Raw genomic sequence first — 19,106 nt, forward strand, 5'->3', positions numbered from 1 at the left:
AGCCAGGATTTCACTCTTGGAACCTAGGAACAGCAAACTGGGTTCTTCAGATTCCAGTGCAGCAACATAAGGACGGGCATATGAGTCAGACCAAATGTCCATCTAGCCCAGTATCCTGTCTTCCAACAGTGGCCAATGCCAGGTGTGCCAGAGGGTATGAACAGAACAGGTAATCATCAAGTGATCCATCCCCTGTTGCCCATTCCCAGCTTCTTGCAAACAAAGACTAGGGACACCATCCCTGCCCATCCTGGTAGCCACTGATGGACCTATCAGTCTCCATGAATTTATCTAGTTCTTTTTTGAACCCTTTTACTGCAAGCATTTGCAAAGTAATCTAGGTAAACAAGTGTCTCTAAATTCCATTAAAAAGGATCCAATAATTACAGATACTAGCAAGCAATGAATCTGAGATGATTTAATTCATTATCAGTTCTAGACTACACAGAGAGCTTGAAAACAGTATGAAAGTTTGTCTTTTTCAAAGGTTTATCTATTTTTCTGTCTGAATTAGATATTTGGGGGAGGAAAGATAATATCCAGTTAAAATCAATGTCATCTCTGAAGTACGGTGGAAATGTGAAATATATGGATAGCAAAGAAATGGTTACTTAGATTATGTAAATTATACTACATGGGAAATTTCCTGTTCCCTGCTTTTGTTACTCACTTTGCATAATTAAATAGTACAAATGTTCCCTGTATTCATTTAGCAAATAAAAGGAATACAGATATGTTCCCTCTGTTCAAACCGATCAGACAAGGCGATCACAATACACTGCTATGAAATACACCTAAATTCAGAAGTGACCCAAACACTTTTGCACAGTGTAACAGCTCAGAATGGGATACTTTAGGAACTGATCTGTTTTCTCTCTCTTGTTAGAATGACTGTTAAGTGAATGTTGCCACCTCCATTATTTTTAAAGCACTTTCTGAATGTTTATCCATGTTGATGGTGGAGGAAATTCCACGCATATATTTGGATTCTGGCTTGAAGTTTCAGGTTGATGTGATGTGAGAAGGATGTGCACGGTGTAGGAATCCCACCTTTCTCAGATTTTTTTGTTTTAAACAGAACAGCAGTCTGCAGGGTTAGATCTAATATTTTTTGTTTTTTACCACCATGATATTTTTACCGTTTGTTCAGTGTCCTAAGTACTACAGGGAAGGTGGGGGAACAGCTAAACAAACTTATCATTGCTTTTAAGAGTGCAGGGGAAGGGTACTTGCAATAAAGGGAAAAGTAAAATGCAACCCTCATATAATGGTGGGAGGCCACATTACAGAATATGAGCGAAGATTTCTTTAATACACTGGCAGGCAGGCAGGTCATGTTCACTCCATCTATTCCTCTACCACGTTCATACAGAGGGGAACCAAGAAGTCTCACTAGTTCATTTTTGAGTAAACTGGATTTTAACCAGCACAATCCTTTAAAAAGAATAGTTTTCGACTTTTTGCTTAAATTGAAGCCGGTTATTTTATCAACATGAAAAGCAGCCTACACAAACAATACTGAGAATTTTTTAAAGCTCGAAACCTGCTTTAGTTTGGTTACCTGAAGTTGTGGGTTGCTTGGCAGTGTGATGAATGAAATCTGGTGTTCAAGAAGTAGTAGTGTTTCTAGGGTCATATATAGCATAGAAAGAGAGACAGAGATGGTGGCCAGTAGGAAAGATAAAATAAAAGATGAGTTAAAAATGATAAATATTAATGAAAAAAATGAGGGAAATAAAGAAAGGTGAGAACACAACTAGTGCTCTTTATTTGCGTCCTCCTTTTCCTATGTTATGTTCGGGGCCTTCAATACCTCTCTTTGGTCAAATATGTCCTCCAACTTTGATCAACGGTGCCTAGAATGATCACCATTTAAGTGAAATGCCACAAAAACACACAGAAAGTAAAATATCATGTATGGTAAATGTGCTTTTTTATCAGTGCTCTCTTTACTGCAATACAGTACTACAATACATAGGTTTGTGATTTGATTCTCACATTTATAAACTGTACCTGTGTGGTAGAAGTAGTGTTCGGTGTGACTGATGATGGCGAGTCACTTGTTTTTGGCTCACCAGGAGATGCTGCTGAACCCTGGGATTCCTGGCTAGCTGGCTGATCTGGAGATAAAGCGTCACTGCTGTCTTCATCAAATGAGTAATCATCCAAAGCTTGGGGATAACTCTCTTGTCCAACTGCTAGGATGTTTACAAAAATAAACTCTTTAGTTTCAAAAGTCAGTATTTAGCTAGCTAGAGGAGCCATGAAATGTAGGAAATCAACTAGCATAGTATGATTTGTGGTTAAATATTTTTGTATATAAATGTTATTTTAACACAATAAAAGCCATCTTAAATGATATTCAAGGGTCCAAAAATTGGTTGCTCAATGGTGATCATCTTCTAAGAAAGGATGAAAAGAACTGTATTCTGAGCATTTAGTGGGATGGTCCCTTAAGATGGGAGGAGACTAAATAAGAGTCTATGTAGTGTCAATTTTTAATTATTTGTAATAATTAAAAGATTCACTCATGTAAGACAGACATAGCTTTATACTCAAATCAACTGTACAGTTAAAACTGAGTTTGAAAAAAAAAACCAGTATTACTTTGCTCAATTTAGTGCTGATAGGGCATAAGTATCTTAGGCCTGGTCTACACTAAGAAGGGGGGTCGAACTAGGGTACGCAAATTCAGCTACGTGAATAGCGTAGCTGAATTCAAAGTACCCTAGTTCGACCTACTCACCCGTCCAGACGCGGCGGGGTCGAACTCCGCGGCTACCCCGTCGACTCCGCCACCGCCGTTTGCAGTGGTGGAGTACCGGAGTCGACCGCAGCGCTTCCGGAGTTCGAACTATCGCGTCTAGATCAGACGCGATAGTTCGAACTCCGAGAAGTCGAACTCACTGCGTCGACCCGGAAGGTAAGTGTAAACCTACCCTTAGAAGTTGACATAATACATAGCTAATTAACTTTTATTTTTTTCAACTAACCTTTAAAGTTAAGGTTCAAATTACTAATTTCTCATATTTCCTTACTGATAACAGATCCAAGTTGTAGATCTTCTACTTGCCTATAATTGCTTCTTTAACACTGGAGTCTACAGGAAGGATGTTCTTTTCCACCAGTTCCATAGGGCCAGGCCTCTGAGCAATCTTTTCATTCAGATCATCTGCCAGCCGAGCTCTCTTCAGTTTCATCTGAGTTGCCTGCAGTGAGGGTTCTGCAAATGTCTCTAAAAGAGATAAAACTTTTAATGATTCTGTTAACTATTTTGTCTCATTTTAAGACCACCAAAATAGCATTTGATCTTCATAGCCATACCTCCATGCATGTTGAAAACTTTAAAACATCAGTGAGTTATTTTAGTCCTTTATTAGAGCGTGTCATTTTGTTATAAAAATATGTATATAGTACTAACTTATCTACAGATCATCAAAATTAATATTAGAAAAGGAAAATGTTTTAGATAGCTCTTGTTTATAACATCCTCCCACAATTAGCTAAATATAGCACTTTTAAAGACTTTCGCAGCCATTTGTATTTGTAACATTTTTAACAAAACAAAACAAAAACACATGAAAAAAGACCAACTCAGAAAAACTTTCTGGTTTTGAAGTCATTTGTCCTTTTTTCTCCGATACGTTACGATAAATTTCCTCAGCATCGCAAGATGAAATTTAAAATTTAAATTCAAAAAAACTTATACCCAGCCAAAAAAATCAAGGTCATACAGGCTCACCCAACCAACATAGTATTTAATAATAATTATTAGTTTTATTATTAAATTATGGTAGTGCCTGGGGATCCCAAATCAAGACCCCATTGTTTTAGGCACTCTGATCAAGGACCCTGCCCCGTCATCAATTTAGGATGCAATTTGTAGCTACAGAATCTACACAACATAAACAAGGTATGTAATATTCACTGTACACTACAACAGACGGACAGGATACCAAAATGCTGTTTATTAGTATAAGCAGCTATATAAATGGTGTTGACCTATTAGAGAGGCACTATCAGATTTAAATGTTTTATTACAAAAAGTCCTTTTCTATGTTACTGAAATAATTAAAACAACTTACACAACTTCACAATTTATGATATAGTATTGCGGGGGTAGGCAACCTATGGCACGCGTGCCGAAGGTGGCATGCGAGCTGATTTTCAGTGGCATTCGTACTGTCCGGGTCCTGGCCACTGGTCCGGGGACTCTGCGTTTTAATTTAATTTTAAATGAAGCTTCTTAAACATTTTTAAAACTGTATTTACTTTACATACAAAATAGTTGAGTTATATATTTTAGACTTGTAGAAAGAGACCTTCTAAAAATGCTAAAGTGTAATACTGGCACACGAAACCTTAAATTAGAGTGAATAAATGTAGACTCGGCACACCACTTCTGAAAGGTTGCCAACCCCTATAGTATTGGTTACTTTTGACATTTCTTTCACTAGGGAGAAGACTACACAATTTTGCATTTGATGATAGCCAGTTTCTTATCAATTTCACTTTCAATTCTCCGGGTTATGTTTGAGTTGAAAACTCCAGAGGGTAATGTTTATTTGCTTAACACTCCAGTGAAATCTCTTATTTGAAAAGATTTTCGTTATTAAAAAAAATCCTCACTGATTCTATGAGCATATTTTTACAAACCTAAAATTTGAGTCAAATTTGACTCTCTTCAATTACTTTTGCCCCAATTCAGCAAGGAATTTAAACACCTATTTAACTTTAAGCACTTGAGTAGTCCCACTGAAGTCAGTTTAAATTACGCAATTGCTTACACACTTTGCCGAATCAAGGCCTTTGTCACCAAAGTAAGACTATCAATTTATTCTGCTAGACTAATTAAGTAGGCTGAAGTGGAAAGAAAAAACCCATCGGGGACATTTTAAAGAACGCAGGCACTTCTTATTCTACAGTAATAATATCAGCATATATTGTAATCATGTGTGTGAAACCAAAAGTATGACACACAGAACTAATATGATTCATAAATCTGAAAGCAGATCACATTAGTAAAAATTTATACATTATAGCAGCACTCTTATAGTTAAGGGTGAGTTGGTATTTCCATTATAAACCCCAATTTTCAGAATGTAACGTCTTGGCTGTTTCCCAATATACTGGGCAGAAACTTGATATGATTTTATCCCTAATGACAGTTTTCCCAGAACAAATATGAATGAAATCCATTAAACTGTTGTTTTTCAACTTCAAAACAAATTTTTTGGAGCCTCTCTTGCCAAACTCAACTATAAAAGGCTTAATTTTAAAATGTAATTTTGAAGGTTGTTAGATGTTTGTTGCGTGCTAATTTTAATGACAAAATGCAGATGGCCTGTCAATATGAAGAATCCTGATCTGAGTGTAGTATCCAAGTTCATGTTCTGAAAACTAAAAACAGCAGACTATTTCACCAAATGGAATACTGTTAATTCATTTTGGTTTTACTACTGCTGTTTGTACATACAATGGGATTTCAATATTAAAACATGCTAATGCAGTCTCATTCAAAAATTGATTTTATTATTTCTGAGTATTAAATTTACCTGAACAGCAAAGCAACAAAATGTGGAGAGATGAGCTCATTAATGATTAATCTAAAGCTGAAAACCTCCCTTAAAATTGTAAGATTGTTTCAGGGCTTCCTTGAAAGACTGCAACAATGTATACTGTATGTACAACTCTTAGGAGATAGATAATACAGCAATTAACTTTATATGATACAACACAATTTTTATTTAAGGGAAACTGTGGTTATAGCATCCTCCTCCTCACAGCTGAGAAGAGAGCAGTGGTCAGGAGTGTCTTCTCTGCTGTGGATTAAGGATAAAGATTCCTCCCCACTGGTTTAAGTATCCATGGAGTGCCAATTACCTGAACTACAGATTGGCAAGCAAAACAGTCCTGCACCTTAATAAGTACCTCATAACAAAGCTTGATTCAGTTAGATAGCCCCAAACTAAAATAAACCGTTAGCCTGAAAAACAGGATACATGGGTTCCTACCTTCCAGGATATGCATTCTGACCAATTCTGATCGATCTGGTCTGCTGCGAATCTTGTGCTTCAGAAAATTTTCAGTCTTAAAAAAAAAAAAAAGCATCATACTAATGACTATAGAACAAAGCAATTTGTTCATTCACACAAACTTTTATGAGAACTGGATTTATGAATATATTGCTGCTTGGGTTTTATATTTTTATAATTGGAGATATACCTATCTCCTAGGACTGGGAGGGACCTTGAAAGGTCATTGAGTCCAGCCCCCTGCCTTCATTAGCAGGACCAAGTGCTGATTTTTGCCCCAGATCCCTAAGTAGCTCCCTCAAGGATTGAACTCACAACCCTGGGTTTAGTAGGCCAATACTCAAACCACTGAGCTATTCCTCCCTCCCTCCCACTGTAGTTGAGTATCACTGATTTCTGTTGTGGGAGAGATTTATTTTTTGTATTGAAAATTCTTCCCTATGAACAAAGCCATTAAAGCTTTAGAATTTTTGGCAAGATTTTGCATAAAGCTTAGGTTGCGGCTTTATATTTGTGATTATTAAAGTATTTATATTGCACAGTAAGTATAGTTGGCAATTTACAGTGCATAGGATAAAACTTAGTCCCCCTTCCCCTGAATAGTTTACAAATAACAAGGATCCCATAAAATGACCCACCTTAAACAGACACTCTGTCTAATACCCCCACTCGCTCCTCTTAACTATGACCCAAACACACAGAGCAAGAAAGAGAGATTGAAATCTAAATCTAATTGGCGTAATTGAACTGGGATTTGGGAAATGCAGCACACTGGTAGACCTAAAATGACTACAGTAAGCAAGACAGAAATTGCCTTTGAACTGCTTTTAAAACTCAATTTTTTTCTTTACTTGAAAGTTAGTGACATCCCTACTTCAAAGCAGCAGCCAGCACTAATGAGCAAATTGCTCCTGGCCCTTGTGTTGGTACATAGAGAGCCTTCTCTACACACATTAGTACATCTCGTGTAAGGACCAGAGACAGTTTAAGTGTCTGAGTCACAATCCCTGTGTAAGCAACCCAGGAGCAATCCAGAGATACGCTGTTCCATAATGCAGGTCCATGCCATATTAGCACAGTTCAGACCTTCGCTATTAAAATCTGTTGTGCAAAGTAACATCCTTATTAATTTTCTTAAAAGAAACCCATCTCTTTGGAATAAGTTTTAAGATCTAGATGACTAGACTTCACAGTTTAAAGTTTGCCAGTTTTATGAAGTTATGGCACGATAACTGACTCTTACTGGATTGTGCAGAGTAATTCAGGCATAACTAACCTGTCAGCTGTCCTACCTGTGTCTCTCTTATAAAGGATATGTATTAGGAGATGTCAATTTATCCGTTATCCTCAATATAAAAGTACCAGGAGGTGGACTGAAACAGTACTGTACATGGCAGCAGCTGTATCAATGGCCCCATCAATTTCTACATAATTTAAGGTTATTCTGAATGTGATCCAGATCAGTGGTGACTTCTTAAATCTGAAGACAGGCAGACTGAAAATAGATCTAAGGGCAATATTCTGCATTCCACATCTGTGGAAGAATGTAAGTGGAGTGGAACTGCTATGATTCTATGTAGTATGTAGCAACTCATGCACCACTGAGCTCTGTTCTTTGGTGTATCTCCATGGCAACCAGTGGGGAAGGGAGAAGTAGCAAGAATTGGTGCAGGGGAAAGGCCAGTAAATTTTACAATACTTTTACAATGATCCAAAGCTGGATCAATCTACAGAGAAAGCAGGCAGGCACTACAACTGTTACTGTAGTCCTAGAGCACAGAATGTCAGGATGGATAATATGATGGTGGCATTTTTTTCCCTCTTGCCTGCATTAAGGCTTGTCCACAACGCAGTTTTAGCCACCAGTGTACCTACACTGATACAGCTGCACTGGTGCCTAAAAACTTCAGCACAGACAAGGCCTCAGTTTCCTTGCACAAAACCTGCCATCTTTCTCTGCTGTCATTTTAACAGTGCTCTTCTTGAACTGGGGGGCAGACCTGGAGTAGAGTACCATCACATTTAAACCCACAACCTGTCTGGTACTGGTGGAGAATTCAGAACACTGCCACTCAACACAAGAGATTTGCTACAAATGTTGCATTTCAATTTTAGGGATTCTTCCAGAATATTACCATAGAATATTTACAATGATAACAACACGTCCCATGCAGTCTGATCTACCTCACATTACTGCCTACCTCACATTATTGATCTATTTTTGTTTTTCATAAGTAATAAACTAGCTTTCTTTTTTCAGATATTAATAGTATGTTGATAGTTTTTAAAAAAAGTATAAACTAGATTCCTTACCCTGGCTCGTTCCAAGCTCTTTCTCTGCTCATGGAATGCAGCTGGGCTTTTCAAAGCTGTGAGAAGAAAGAAAGAGTTAAACTGACAGGAAATGGTTTTCAAATGAAATGCTCTAATCAGTGTATTAGTTAAGGATAGGCATCTTGCACTCAACACTACATCAGATGTGGGACTCCACTTTACTAGCCCAACATCTGACTCTATTTATTATTTGCTTGTATTTACTGAAGGTTAAAATCATCCCTGTGCAGAAAGCTTAAGTGGGGCTGAAGTAGTGCATATTCTTTGTGCTGGCCCTCTGCACAGGGAGGCATTCCACTCTGAGATTATAGCTCATTGTTAAAATATGTACAGGTTAAGTCTTTCTCACATAGAGAATTACTGTAACTCACTGATATAACAAAGGTATAGATTCTAAATTGGGATTTGTAGCTAAGCAAAGCTGTGGATCATGAAGGCAAAACAAACTCCACTTCTCAAGCATATGCAGAGAACATTAGAACATTTTTAAAGTATACTGTGATGCCCTAATAAATTCTAATATTTTATGTCACTCATGTCATATGATGGTGTCCCCTAGCTATTTACCAATAAAGTGCTCTATGGTAGAATTTTATCAACCACCATTCAAAATACTAAAGCTGTCTATCTGTCCCACTACATTACCCTTCTCTTATGATTTATTTTCCCTAATAATAAATACAGGAAAGATCAATGCACAAAACATTCAGGCAGGTAAAGAAATGGTCTTTTACTAAGAACTGTCTGCACTAATCTGTTTTTAAACATTGTAAAAACACAAAATATTCAAAGTAAAGAACAGTTAAAATAGACTAGCACCATAATGTTGTGTTTCATTCTGAAGCAATTTTCAAGAAAATATAAACAATTAAGGGAAAAAATCAAGGACACATTTGTATTTTTTAAAGTGCTGTCTCCTCACTTTCCTAATGAAGTCTGTTGATTCCCAGACAGAAAAAGAAAGGTGCCTCTTTGGAACCCAGTCCACAGTGTAAGAAGTCTGCAACATTGTAGCTGAAAGCCCAGCTGTGCTTGAGAGAGAAGGTATTCCGTGACTTTCCGTGACCTCCATAACTTCTGCAGTGGCCCCTGTGGTTGCCCTGGGAGCTGACTGAGCAGCTCAGGCAGCCCCTGAGGCAGTCGCACCGGCTGCTGCTGCTGGGGCAGTCTCAACCCCCAGCTCCCCAGCAGCAGGAGTTTGGGTGTGGGTGGTTCAGGGCTGGGGATTGGGGTGTGGGGCGGTGCTTACCTGAGGGTAGAGGGGGGCTCCCCGGAAGGGTGACAGGAACTCCCCTCCCTCAGCTCCTGGCTCCATGTGTGGCCTCCGTGCGCAGGCACCGCTGCTGCAGCTTCCATAGGCTGTGGTTCCCAGACAATGGGAGCTTTAGAATCGGGGCTTGGGGCAGAGTGGAGGCAGCATGTGGAGCTAGGAGCTGGAGGTTGCCGCTTCCCAGGAGCCAGGTAGGAAACCTGCCCCAGCCCCGCCAACCCCTCCCCCCACCAGCACCTGTGGCATCCCCCCAGCCATGCCCTCCCAGCACCTACCCTCCCCAGCCAGTGCCATCCCACCCCCAAAGTTTTAGTCAGGGGTATATAGTAAAAGTCATGGACAGGTCACAGGACGTGAAATTTTGTTCACTGCCCGTGACCTGTCCATGACTTTTACTAAAAATACCCTTTACTAAAACATAGTCTTACTGATAGCCTTTTCAGTATAGTAGTGGCCTAAGAGGATACTATACTGAAGCAGTCTCAGGCGTGTTGGGTAACTGGAAACCTCCAAGAAGAGACTAGTTTCAAGAAGCCATGCAAGGAATTGTGACTTCAACCAGTGAAGACTTGAATATTATTTATAATAATTGTAACTAATGTATTTTTGTAATTTTAAATAGGTATATTTGTTTATTGAATAAAGAATAATTTTTCTAATGGGGTCCATAATCTATGGAGTCCAGTCTTCTCTTACTAGACATTATCATCTTTCACTGATTCTAAAAATGGACCAAGGTAAAGATGCTTGAGCGGGGAGAGGGCAGTGTTCAGTGCAACTAGGGATGGTGGTATCAAAGGTGGCTTTAATCTGTCTTTACACTCCCCTGATCCTAGGGCTGCCTTCCACCCAGCCAGTCTCCCAGCATAAGCTGCTCTACCTTGTTCCAGCTGCTTATGTTCCCTAAAGAATGTTACGGCAGTCAGGGATAACCAAGGCATAAAAACACCACAACCAGAGCCCTCTCCTTTTTCTTGGGGGATGGAGCGGTGGTGGTGTTGGAGCTGGAAACAGCAGCTCTATGCCACTCAAACCCTTTATGCATGGGATCTTCTGCTATTGATTAAACTGACTTTAGGGTACCTTTGTGCTGGCACTAACCCTAAATAAGCAAAGTCAAGGGGAAAAATGGACGTTAGGACCAAATATAGTTAGTTTTCTTTAAAGTAGTGAAATAATTTACAAAGAAGCCTTATATTTTTAAAAATACAATGTAGTAATTTCAGATATATAGTACTGTAAATAAAACTAAGATAACTAAATTAACTGAGTTTTCAAACTGTACCTGATTAATAAACAGCATCTAAATTATCTACATTTTCAAATTGTAACTAAATTAATAAGCAGTAACTTTGTTTTACACTATATCATAGAATTAGAGATGGAACTGACTTCCTAAGTCATTCAGTAAGCCTTATTTGTCCACTTGCTTTCATTGGTGTAATTCAATCATTTGCAGAGAAGTTACTCACAGTTTAAAATGTTGTAAGGAATAATTAGGCTCAATATTTTCTATCATTGGTCTGCTCTTATGTCTCCAACTCTAGAGGGACACTACCACAGTGGCTATTCTGTCTGCAGATTAATTTAGTTTACTGACTTTATCTTGTTTTTTAAATACCTTTTATTTAAATTAGCTATAATTTTCCTGTAGGTATTAAATGAATATCATCAAATGACAAAGTTATCCCGACTGCTTTCCTTAGAAATTTTCATCTTCAATTATTTTATGTCTTGAAATATGATACAAGTTACTGTAAATAAAATTAGTCTTACGTGGCATGATGCCCTGGTCCACCAGCTGTTCTCTTGTCCGTCTTTGCTGCAGCCTAAGCTGAAGTACTGGCAAAAGAAAATAGCGATCATTAATTCACATGCTATGATACTATCTCCTACTTAAAGCTGCAGAAAAGAATAATATAAATTCTAATTAAGAAGTCAAATATTTCAACTTTAGAAATATTTTGACTATGTTCATTCAGTAACAGACACAGGATATTGTATAATAGGCCTATAGGTTACTTTTTAAAATCTTAAAAGGACTGCAGAGTGAATCTATTAGAGCAGGCCTGCACAACATATGGCCCGCGGGCTGTATGCGGCCCGTGGAGGCTCACTGTGTGGCCTGCGGCTGGGAATCAAAAGGCTCTGGGTTGCCTGCAGCCGCGGGGAGCCCAGAGCCCTTTAAATCCCAGCCGCGGCCGGGATTCAAAAGGCTCTGAGCTGCCCGCAGCCACGGGGAGCCCAGAGCTCTTTAAATCTCAGCCGCGGCCAGGATTCAAAGGGCTCTGGGCTGCCGGCAGTGGCAGGGAGCCCTGAGTCCTTTAAATCTCAGCCACGGCCGGGATTCAAAAGGCTCTGGGCTGCCGGCAGCGGCGGGGAGCCCTGAGCCCTTTAAATCTCAGCTGCGGCCGGGATTCAAAGGGCTCTGGGCTGCCCACAGAGATTCCCGGCGGTGGCTGAGATTTAAAGGGCTCAGGGCTCCCCGCGGCTGCAGGCAGCCCAGAGCCCTTTGAATCCCGGCCGCGGCTCCAGCGGATGGGCTGGGGCTGGGATTTAAAGGGCTCGGGCTCCCCTCAGCGGCAGGAGCTCTGGGCCCTTTAAATTCCTGCCCCAGCCCCGCAAAGCTCCGGGTTCCCCCAGCCGCCAGAGCCCCGGGCCCTTTAATTTGCCCCTGAGGGCTTCCAGCCACCTCTTCAGCTGGGAGCCCCTGGTTGATTTAAAATCAAGTATCACCTCCCCACCCCCAACCTTCCTTTTTGGCCCACAGCTGTTTTAGTAGGGCGGCGCTGGGGAAGGAGGGTTTGTTTCTGCAGGGCTGGGCGGCTCTGGGGCAGGGTGTTTCCGTGGGGCCAGGAGGTCGTGGGGGGTGTGTGTTTCCACGGGGCCGGAGAGTTTCGGCCCTCAGCTGTTTTCTTTGGAGTAATGTGGCCCTCGCCGCTTTACGAGTTGTGCAGGCCTGTATTAGAGCATCAGACTTAGTTGCAATATCTAGTGCATAAGTTTAGTAAAGATACATATTGAACTTCATGTGACTGCTCTACAAATTTCAATTATTGGGACCTGTCTTGATGCACTATGGATACTACCACTGTTCTAGCAGAGTGTGTACTAATCATAGAAAGAAGATAATGTGAGGCATTCTTATAAGTTTCTATTATAGATAGTTTGACCCATCTAGACAATGTTTGTGCTGTAATGGGATTTCCTTTACAGTTACCCGCATACGAAACAATCTGTGTGACAATCTGAAATCCTTGATCTTATCTAAACAGAACAATAACACTTTTAGAGTCCAAACAATGCAACTTCACTCCACTCTTATTTGAGTGTGATTTGGGGGGGGAAAACCAACCATGATAGAATAATGGATTGGATAACATAGAAGTCCGAAATTATTTCTGGAATCAATGCTTTGGGTGAGGACAAAGAACTACTTTGTCTTTATGAAAAACTGAAAATGGAGGGTCAGCCATCAAAGCACAAGTTTATTAACCCTCCTAGCTGACGTTACTACTATGATAAATGCAGTCTTGATTGAAAGATAAAATACAGAACACGCAGATAATGGTTTTAAGGAAGAAAACATAAGCTGTGAAAGCACCAAGTTTAAATTCCAAGCAGGAACAGTCTTTCTTATAGGGGAAATAAAGATTTAATAAACTTTTAGAAACTTCAATGATATTACAGATTTACCATCTATTGGTATACTGCAGTTTTGGATAAATGTACCCTAAATGGCATAACAGCTATACCTTTGATCTTTAGAAAGATTTCTCTAATTCTACCAAAGATCTATTGCCCATGCTGTCAAATGTAACAAAAGTGGATCTGGATGGTACACTTTCCCTTGCTGCTGTGACAGAAGGTCCAGTAACAGTGGAAGTACTTTGAAGTTTCCCTTTGAAAGAAGGAGTAAGTCTGTGTACCACTGCTGTCTCCTGCACTTGAACGAAACAAAAAGCATTTGGTGTTGAACCTTGTGGCAAATATTTGGAGTACCCCAGAGAGCAAAAATGTCCCTGATTACAATGTCTTTCGAGGACCTTTCATGCATCTGGGAGGACACTCTGCTTAGTTGGTCCGCTAACTGGTTGAGGGATCCTGGTTCACACAGTGCTACCATATAAACCTTGTGATGAATACACCACTTCCGAAGCTTTTCTGCCTCTTTGTAAAGCTGCGAAGAGTGGGCTCCTCCCTGTTTGTTTATATAATACATTGCTGTCATGATGTCTGTGGCCACCTGAACCACAAACCCTTTCACTTCAGGGAGGAAAGATCTGAGTGTCAGCTGGATTGCTCCTGATCCATCCACCACAAGAGAGTTTTCTGGATTTTGTTTGGAATAGTAATCATTAGGTTCATGTGTCTTTAGGTTTGAAGTTTCTCGTCCCCTGCCCCTAGTGTAGAAGAAATCTCATCTTTAGTCTCGCATTGGGTGTAACATATGTGGTTGATGCCATGAGACCTAGAAGGGAGAGGAAGAACTTTGCTTTCTGAGATGGATTCTTGTCCTCTGGAAGGTAAGCCTTCACTGTTCTGGAGTCTAGAACTGCTCCTATGAAAGAGATACCTTCACAGAGTATCAGTAGAGATGTCTTTTCATTGATCCAAAACTGCAAACTCAGAAACACAGAGCACATGAAATGAGTGTCCACTCTCAGTTCATGTTTGGAACTGCTTTTAGGAGCTAATAGTCTAAATACAGAAGCACAAAAATCCCATCTTTTCTGAAAGGCTGCCACTACAGATAGGCATTTTGAAAAGGTTCTGGGTGCAGTGGAAAGCCCAAAAGGAGGACCTGTACTGGAAATGGTCTTGTTCTCTGGTGAAATGCAGGGTATCTCCTGTGAGATGGTCTTTATTGAAATATGAAAGCAAGCATCTTTTAGCAGCAAACCAATCCAGATAGGAAAGGAAAGCAATAATAGAACCCATAGTTAACATTCTGTAATGAAACCTTTGAATGATCAACCCCCATCTTTGTTTGGAATTAGGAAATTGTGGGAATAGAAATCCAAATTTCTGAAATCTATTAGAACCTCTTCTATTGCCCTCTCTCTTAGCAGAGAGTTGATTTCTGCTTGTAACACTCACTTGTAGAGGAGTCCCTGAATAGAGAGGAAATGGGAGGTTGGCTTGGAGGTATGGTCTTGAACTGGATGGTGTAACAGTTCTTTATAGTGTCCCAAACTCATTTGCCTGTAAAAGTGGCATAAATGGTCTCCAAATAAAAGGGGAATGGAATTCAAAGCTGGCTTGCTGCTCTCTATCCCCATGTCAAAACTGAGGTCTGTCGGTAAAGAAGAAGTGGAGGATGAATTCTTCTGTCTCAGTTTAGACTTAAAGGGACATTTTCTGTACTGGTGTTGAGAAGAAGAAGAAGATTGGGCTGTTGTTGCTGTAGCACTGTCTGCCTTTGTTGAAATAGGAAGACGAAGACTAAGGTAAGTAATATTGTCTTTGATAGCTGGTGTAGGAATTCTTCTCTTAAGAGGTTGCAAGAGACCCAGAGATCTTGCTGTGGGCCGACTCTCTCATTTTCCTCTAACAACTCATCAGTTTTTGAACTAAACCATTCATCTCCCACATTTCTTGGGGAAGAGAAGAGTTGCTGTCATGGGATCTCACCCCCACTTTGAGCTTGTGGGTTCAAAGATGGGGACCCGCATGTATTCTCCCACCCTAAAATCCTAGGGTAGGTCTCCTTCGCTGCCACCAGTCAGGTTAAAGTGTCTGACACACTGCCTGTCCCCCAAGCTTCCCCTGGGGAACCCAGATTCAAACCCCTTGAATCTCTACACACAGGGAAGCAGCCCACTTCCCCCCTCTCTCTCTCCTAGCCACTTTGGAGAGATATACACCGAGTCAAATCCTTGACTCAACACGAAGAGGGACTCACTTCCCCCCTCCCCTTCCCTTGAACCTCCACAAGAGAAGGAACTACCCAAGTTCAAAGAAAAGAAAAGAATTTATTAAGAGAACAAAAAGAAAATACAGAATCTCTATGAGCCCAAGCTGGACACTCATAGGGTATAACCTTATCAATCTCTGGAGAGAATTCCCCCTCCCCCCTTTCTCAGTCAAAAGCAATATCAGCAAACAGGAATAAAGCATTTCCTTTAGCAAACACCTAATTGCAAATATAGAAATCAAATCATAAGACTAATTCGCCTTTCTAATTAATACTCACTATTAATTAGTAGAAACTACTCCAGGAGAACTTGGAGACATGACTGTCTCTCTTAGATTCAAAAAGAGTTCTAACAAAGAACACAGACAAAGGCTTCCCTCCACAGAGATTTGAAATTATCTCGTCTCTGATTGGTCCTTTGGTCAGGTGGTCACCAGGTACTGCATGTTAACCCTTTACAGGTAAAACAGACTTTAACCCTTAGCTATCTGTTTATGACAGTTGCGTAGCCATGCATATCTTTGGATAGTTATTGCTGCAGCTTCTGATCCTGACTATGCATCTGAAACATTGAAAGATGCTCTCAATGAATGTTTAGCAACATTATGATCCTCTTTAATAAGGTCCTTAGGCAGTCTGCAGTGTTCCTCGGGAAACATTTTTTGTAAAAAGGGAGATCTTGTCTGAGAAGTGAAACTGATCCCTAGCCATGACAGCTAGGTAGTTAGTTATCCTCATGTGTAGAGAAACTGCAGAAAATACCTCTCTTCCTAAGGAATCTAATTTTTTTTCCTTTTGTGTCATTGGAACATTTACATTCAACTCCCATTCTTTACTCCTCAGGGAATTCTGCGCCATTGCACAATGCAGAATTTACACAAAAATTAATGTTCTGGACAGAATTTCCTCTTTCTCCCCCCACAGAAATAGGCTGCAGAGCTGCTAGCCACCATTAGGGGATGCTGGACTCAGCAGAGCCCAACTTGTAAACAGAGATACTGCCAGGGGGAGAGGAATGGAGATAGAGAGTTCCAGGCAGCTGAAGTTCCCGGTGTGTCTTGAAGGAAGGAAGTGGTGTTCAGGAAACTCCACACAAGCCAGGGACCCAGTATCAGGCTCTTGATCTCTGGGCTCTAGGAGAGTGGGGTCTGTGTGAGAGTATGTGGCCTGGGGACAGGGGCCCGCAGCTGGGATCTGTGGGGAGGGGTTCTGAGTGTTCGGGCTGGGGGGCACCCTGCAGTATGGGTGTCTGGCCTCCCGGTTGGTGTCACAGTGGGGAGGGGGCAGAGAAACAGGAACTGGGTTGTCACAGGAGTTTCTTTAACTCTCTACTCCTGGGGGAATTTGTGTGTGTGTCTGTATCGTTACAGACATAGTTGCTGACAGATATTTTGAAATAAAATTACCAAAATAATCGAAACTGGAGTGATTATATAGTGTTATTTATTTTAAAATATTGTGTGCAGAATTTTTTATGTTTTGGCACTGAATCCCTTGGAGCCACTGAAATTTCCTTGCCCCCATGCAAAACTGAGGTCATTGCTGTTGAAGGAGATTGAAATAGAGACGCTGGAGTTGGCCAGTATGACCAAGGCATCCAGGAAGGTACTTGCCACTCATGATGATTTGTCCAGTTCTGTACCATCTCAGTCATGAGAAAATGCATATTTGTGATAGTCTGTCTCCCAAAAATGGCTTTGAGGTTGAGGCTCCAGGTAAACTGTTGTATCCATCTCCTCTTCTGAATGTGAATCCAAGCCCGGATCTGACAAGGAACCAATTGCTGATACCAGAGAGGTAGGAATCTGTAGTAGTGACAAGGGTGAAATAGTCTTTCTAGCAGGTGTTCTGAGAGGTGGCAGCAGCATCACAGAAGATCCATGTGATGAAGAATCCGCCTTGTGTTTTTTTATTTTTTTGTGAGAAGAAGACTGTTGTGTCAGATCCTTATCCAAACCTCTCTTTTCTATTGGTGAAACTCAAAATGGATTTGATAAGTATAGTTCCACAAGTACCTCTGTGGAAACCACCTCAGAAGGCGTAAGTGCCAATGCAATATAGTGATTTACTGATTTCTCAGGTACTGACTGCAAAGTGCAATCTCAGTCTCCCGTCTGTCTTGGATCTGCACGTTCGTGATCTGAAGGATCTGATGAGGTCCCCAAATAGAAGACAATACCAGGCCCAGAAAGATGCTTGATCTTGGCTTTCTTTTTCCTTGGAATCGAAGGTCCCATTTCCTTAGAGACTTCAGGCATAGAATACCTATTGTCCAAGCCAGTTTCAGCTAGTGTCAGTACCCTTTTTGAAAGTGAGTCTGAGATTTTTGTTGCTGACTGGTTAATCTTCGATCTTCAGCTCAGAGCTGAAGCAGAAGATTAAGATGAAGAGGGCTTCTTGGAACCAAGAAGGTCCTAGAGCAATCCAGGCTTCTTATTTCCATTCTCAGATCCAGCGATTTTAGCCAACAAGGATTCCTATAGAAGAAGACTTGGAGTCTGTTCTGCCTCTCCTTTCTACCTCGCAGTGTAAATGTCCTGCATATAGTACACCGAGAAGGAGAGTGCCCCTTTCCTAAGCATTTTAGGCATCAAGTATGGGTGTCAGATGCTGGAAAAAATGCAGGGCAGTGCTTAAATTAGTGTTTCCGGTTCTTCAAATCCACCATTCTAATTACTAGTAACACCAAACTAACACTAAGATAACTATCGATTTACAGAAAAAAACAAGGCACTCATCTAACTTGCTAAGGATTTTTAATCTGTCTTGTTATAGATATCCAAAGATATATTGGAATTGGAAAAGGTTCAGAAAAGGGCAACAAAAATTATTAGGATATGGAACAGCTTCCATATGAGGAGAGATTAATAAGACTGGGACTTTCCAGCTTGGAAAAGAGACAACTAAGTGGGGACATGACTGAGGTATATAAAATCATGACTGGTGTACACAAAGTAAATAAGGAAATTCCATTTACTCCTTCTCATAACACAAGGACTAAGGGTCACCAAAGGAAATTAATAGGCAGCAGATTTAAAAACAAACAAAAGAAAGTATTTCCTCACACAACGCACAGTCAACCTGTGGAACTCTTTGCCAGAGGATGTTGTGAAGGCCAAGACTATACCAGGGTTTGAAAAAGAACTAGATAAATTCATGGAGGATAGGTCCATCAATGGCTATTAGCCAGGATGGGCAAGGATGGTGTCTCTAGCCTCTGTTTGCCAGAAGCGGGGAATGGGCACAACAGGGAATGGATTGCTTGATGATTACTTGTTCCGTTCACTCCCTCTGGGGCACCTGGCATTGGCCACTGTCGGTAGACAGGATACTGGGCTAGATGGACCTTTGGTCTGACCCAGTACGGCCGTTCTTATGTTCTTATGTTGTGGTTGGAAGCAACTGAGGGGGCAAGCTCTGCCACACCTACTTTTTATAGTCCTGCCCTCAGAACATGCTTGAACTGGACACCATGTGGAACTGGAAGTAATCAATCAGGCAGCAAATGAGACCAAAACACCCCTAAACCCAGCAAATACTTACTGCAGGG

At 40.8% G+C, this 19,106-nt stretch overlaps 1 protein-coding gene and 1 long non-coding RNA gene across 16 annotated transcripts in view; one reads left to right on the plus strand and one right to left on the minus strand.

Annotated features, from left to right (window-relative positions):
* LOC120373198 overlaps positions 1-9,414 on the plus strand; it is a 34,311-nt gene extending 24,897 nt beyond the window's left edge. The window contains exons 6-7 of the long non-coding RNA XR_005585442.1: positions 4,458-4,554; positions 9,324-9,414. This is a non-coding gene — a long non-coding RNA (uncharacterized LOC120373198). The remainder of the gene's footprint in view (positions 1-4,457; positions 4,555-9,323) is intronic.
* The window catches only part of MRTFB (myocardin related transcription factor B), a 184,320-nt gene that overhangs the window by 45,832 nt on the left and 119,382 nt on the right, over positions 1-19,106 (minus strand). For 13 of the 15 annotated variants that reach the window (XM_039491246.1, XM_039491251.1, XM_039491236.1 and 10 more), the window contains 5 exons: positions 11,416-11,481; positions 8,349-8,404; positions 6,015-6,090; positions 3,074-3,235; positions 2,014-2,198 (listed from right to left, as the gene is read on the minus strand). In XM_039491246.1, coding sequence (XP_039347180.1) covers positions 2,014-2,198; positions 3,074-3,235; positions 6,015-6,090; positions 8,349-8,404; positions 11,416-11,481 — 545 coding nt within the window. The remainder of the gene's footprint in view (positions 1-2,013; positions 2,199-3,073; positions 3,236-6,014; positions 6,091-8,348; positions 8,405-11,415; positions 11,482-19,106) is intronic. The other 2 variants (XM_039491247.1, XM_039491250.1) reach the window with 1 other exon arrangement.

This window comes from Mauremys reevesii, linkage group 10 (assembly GCF_016161935.1).
Source record: "Mauremys reevesii isolate NIE-2019 linkage group 10, ASM1616193v1, whole genome shotgun sequence".
In the NCBI taxonomy this organism is placed as follows: domain Eukaryota; kingdom Metazoa; phylum Chordata; order Testudines; family Geoemydidae; genus Mauremys; species Mauremys reevesii.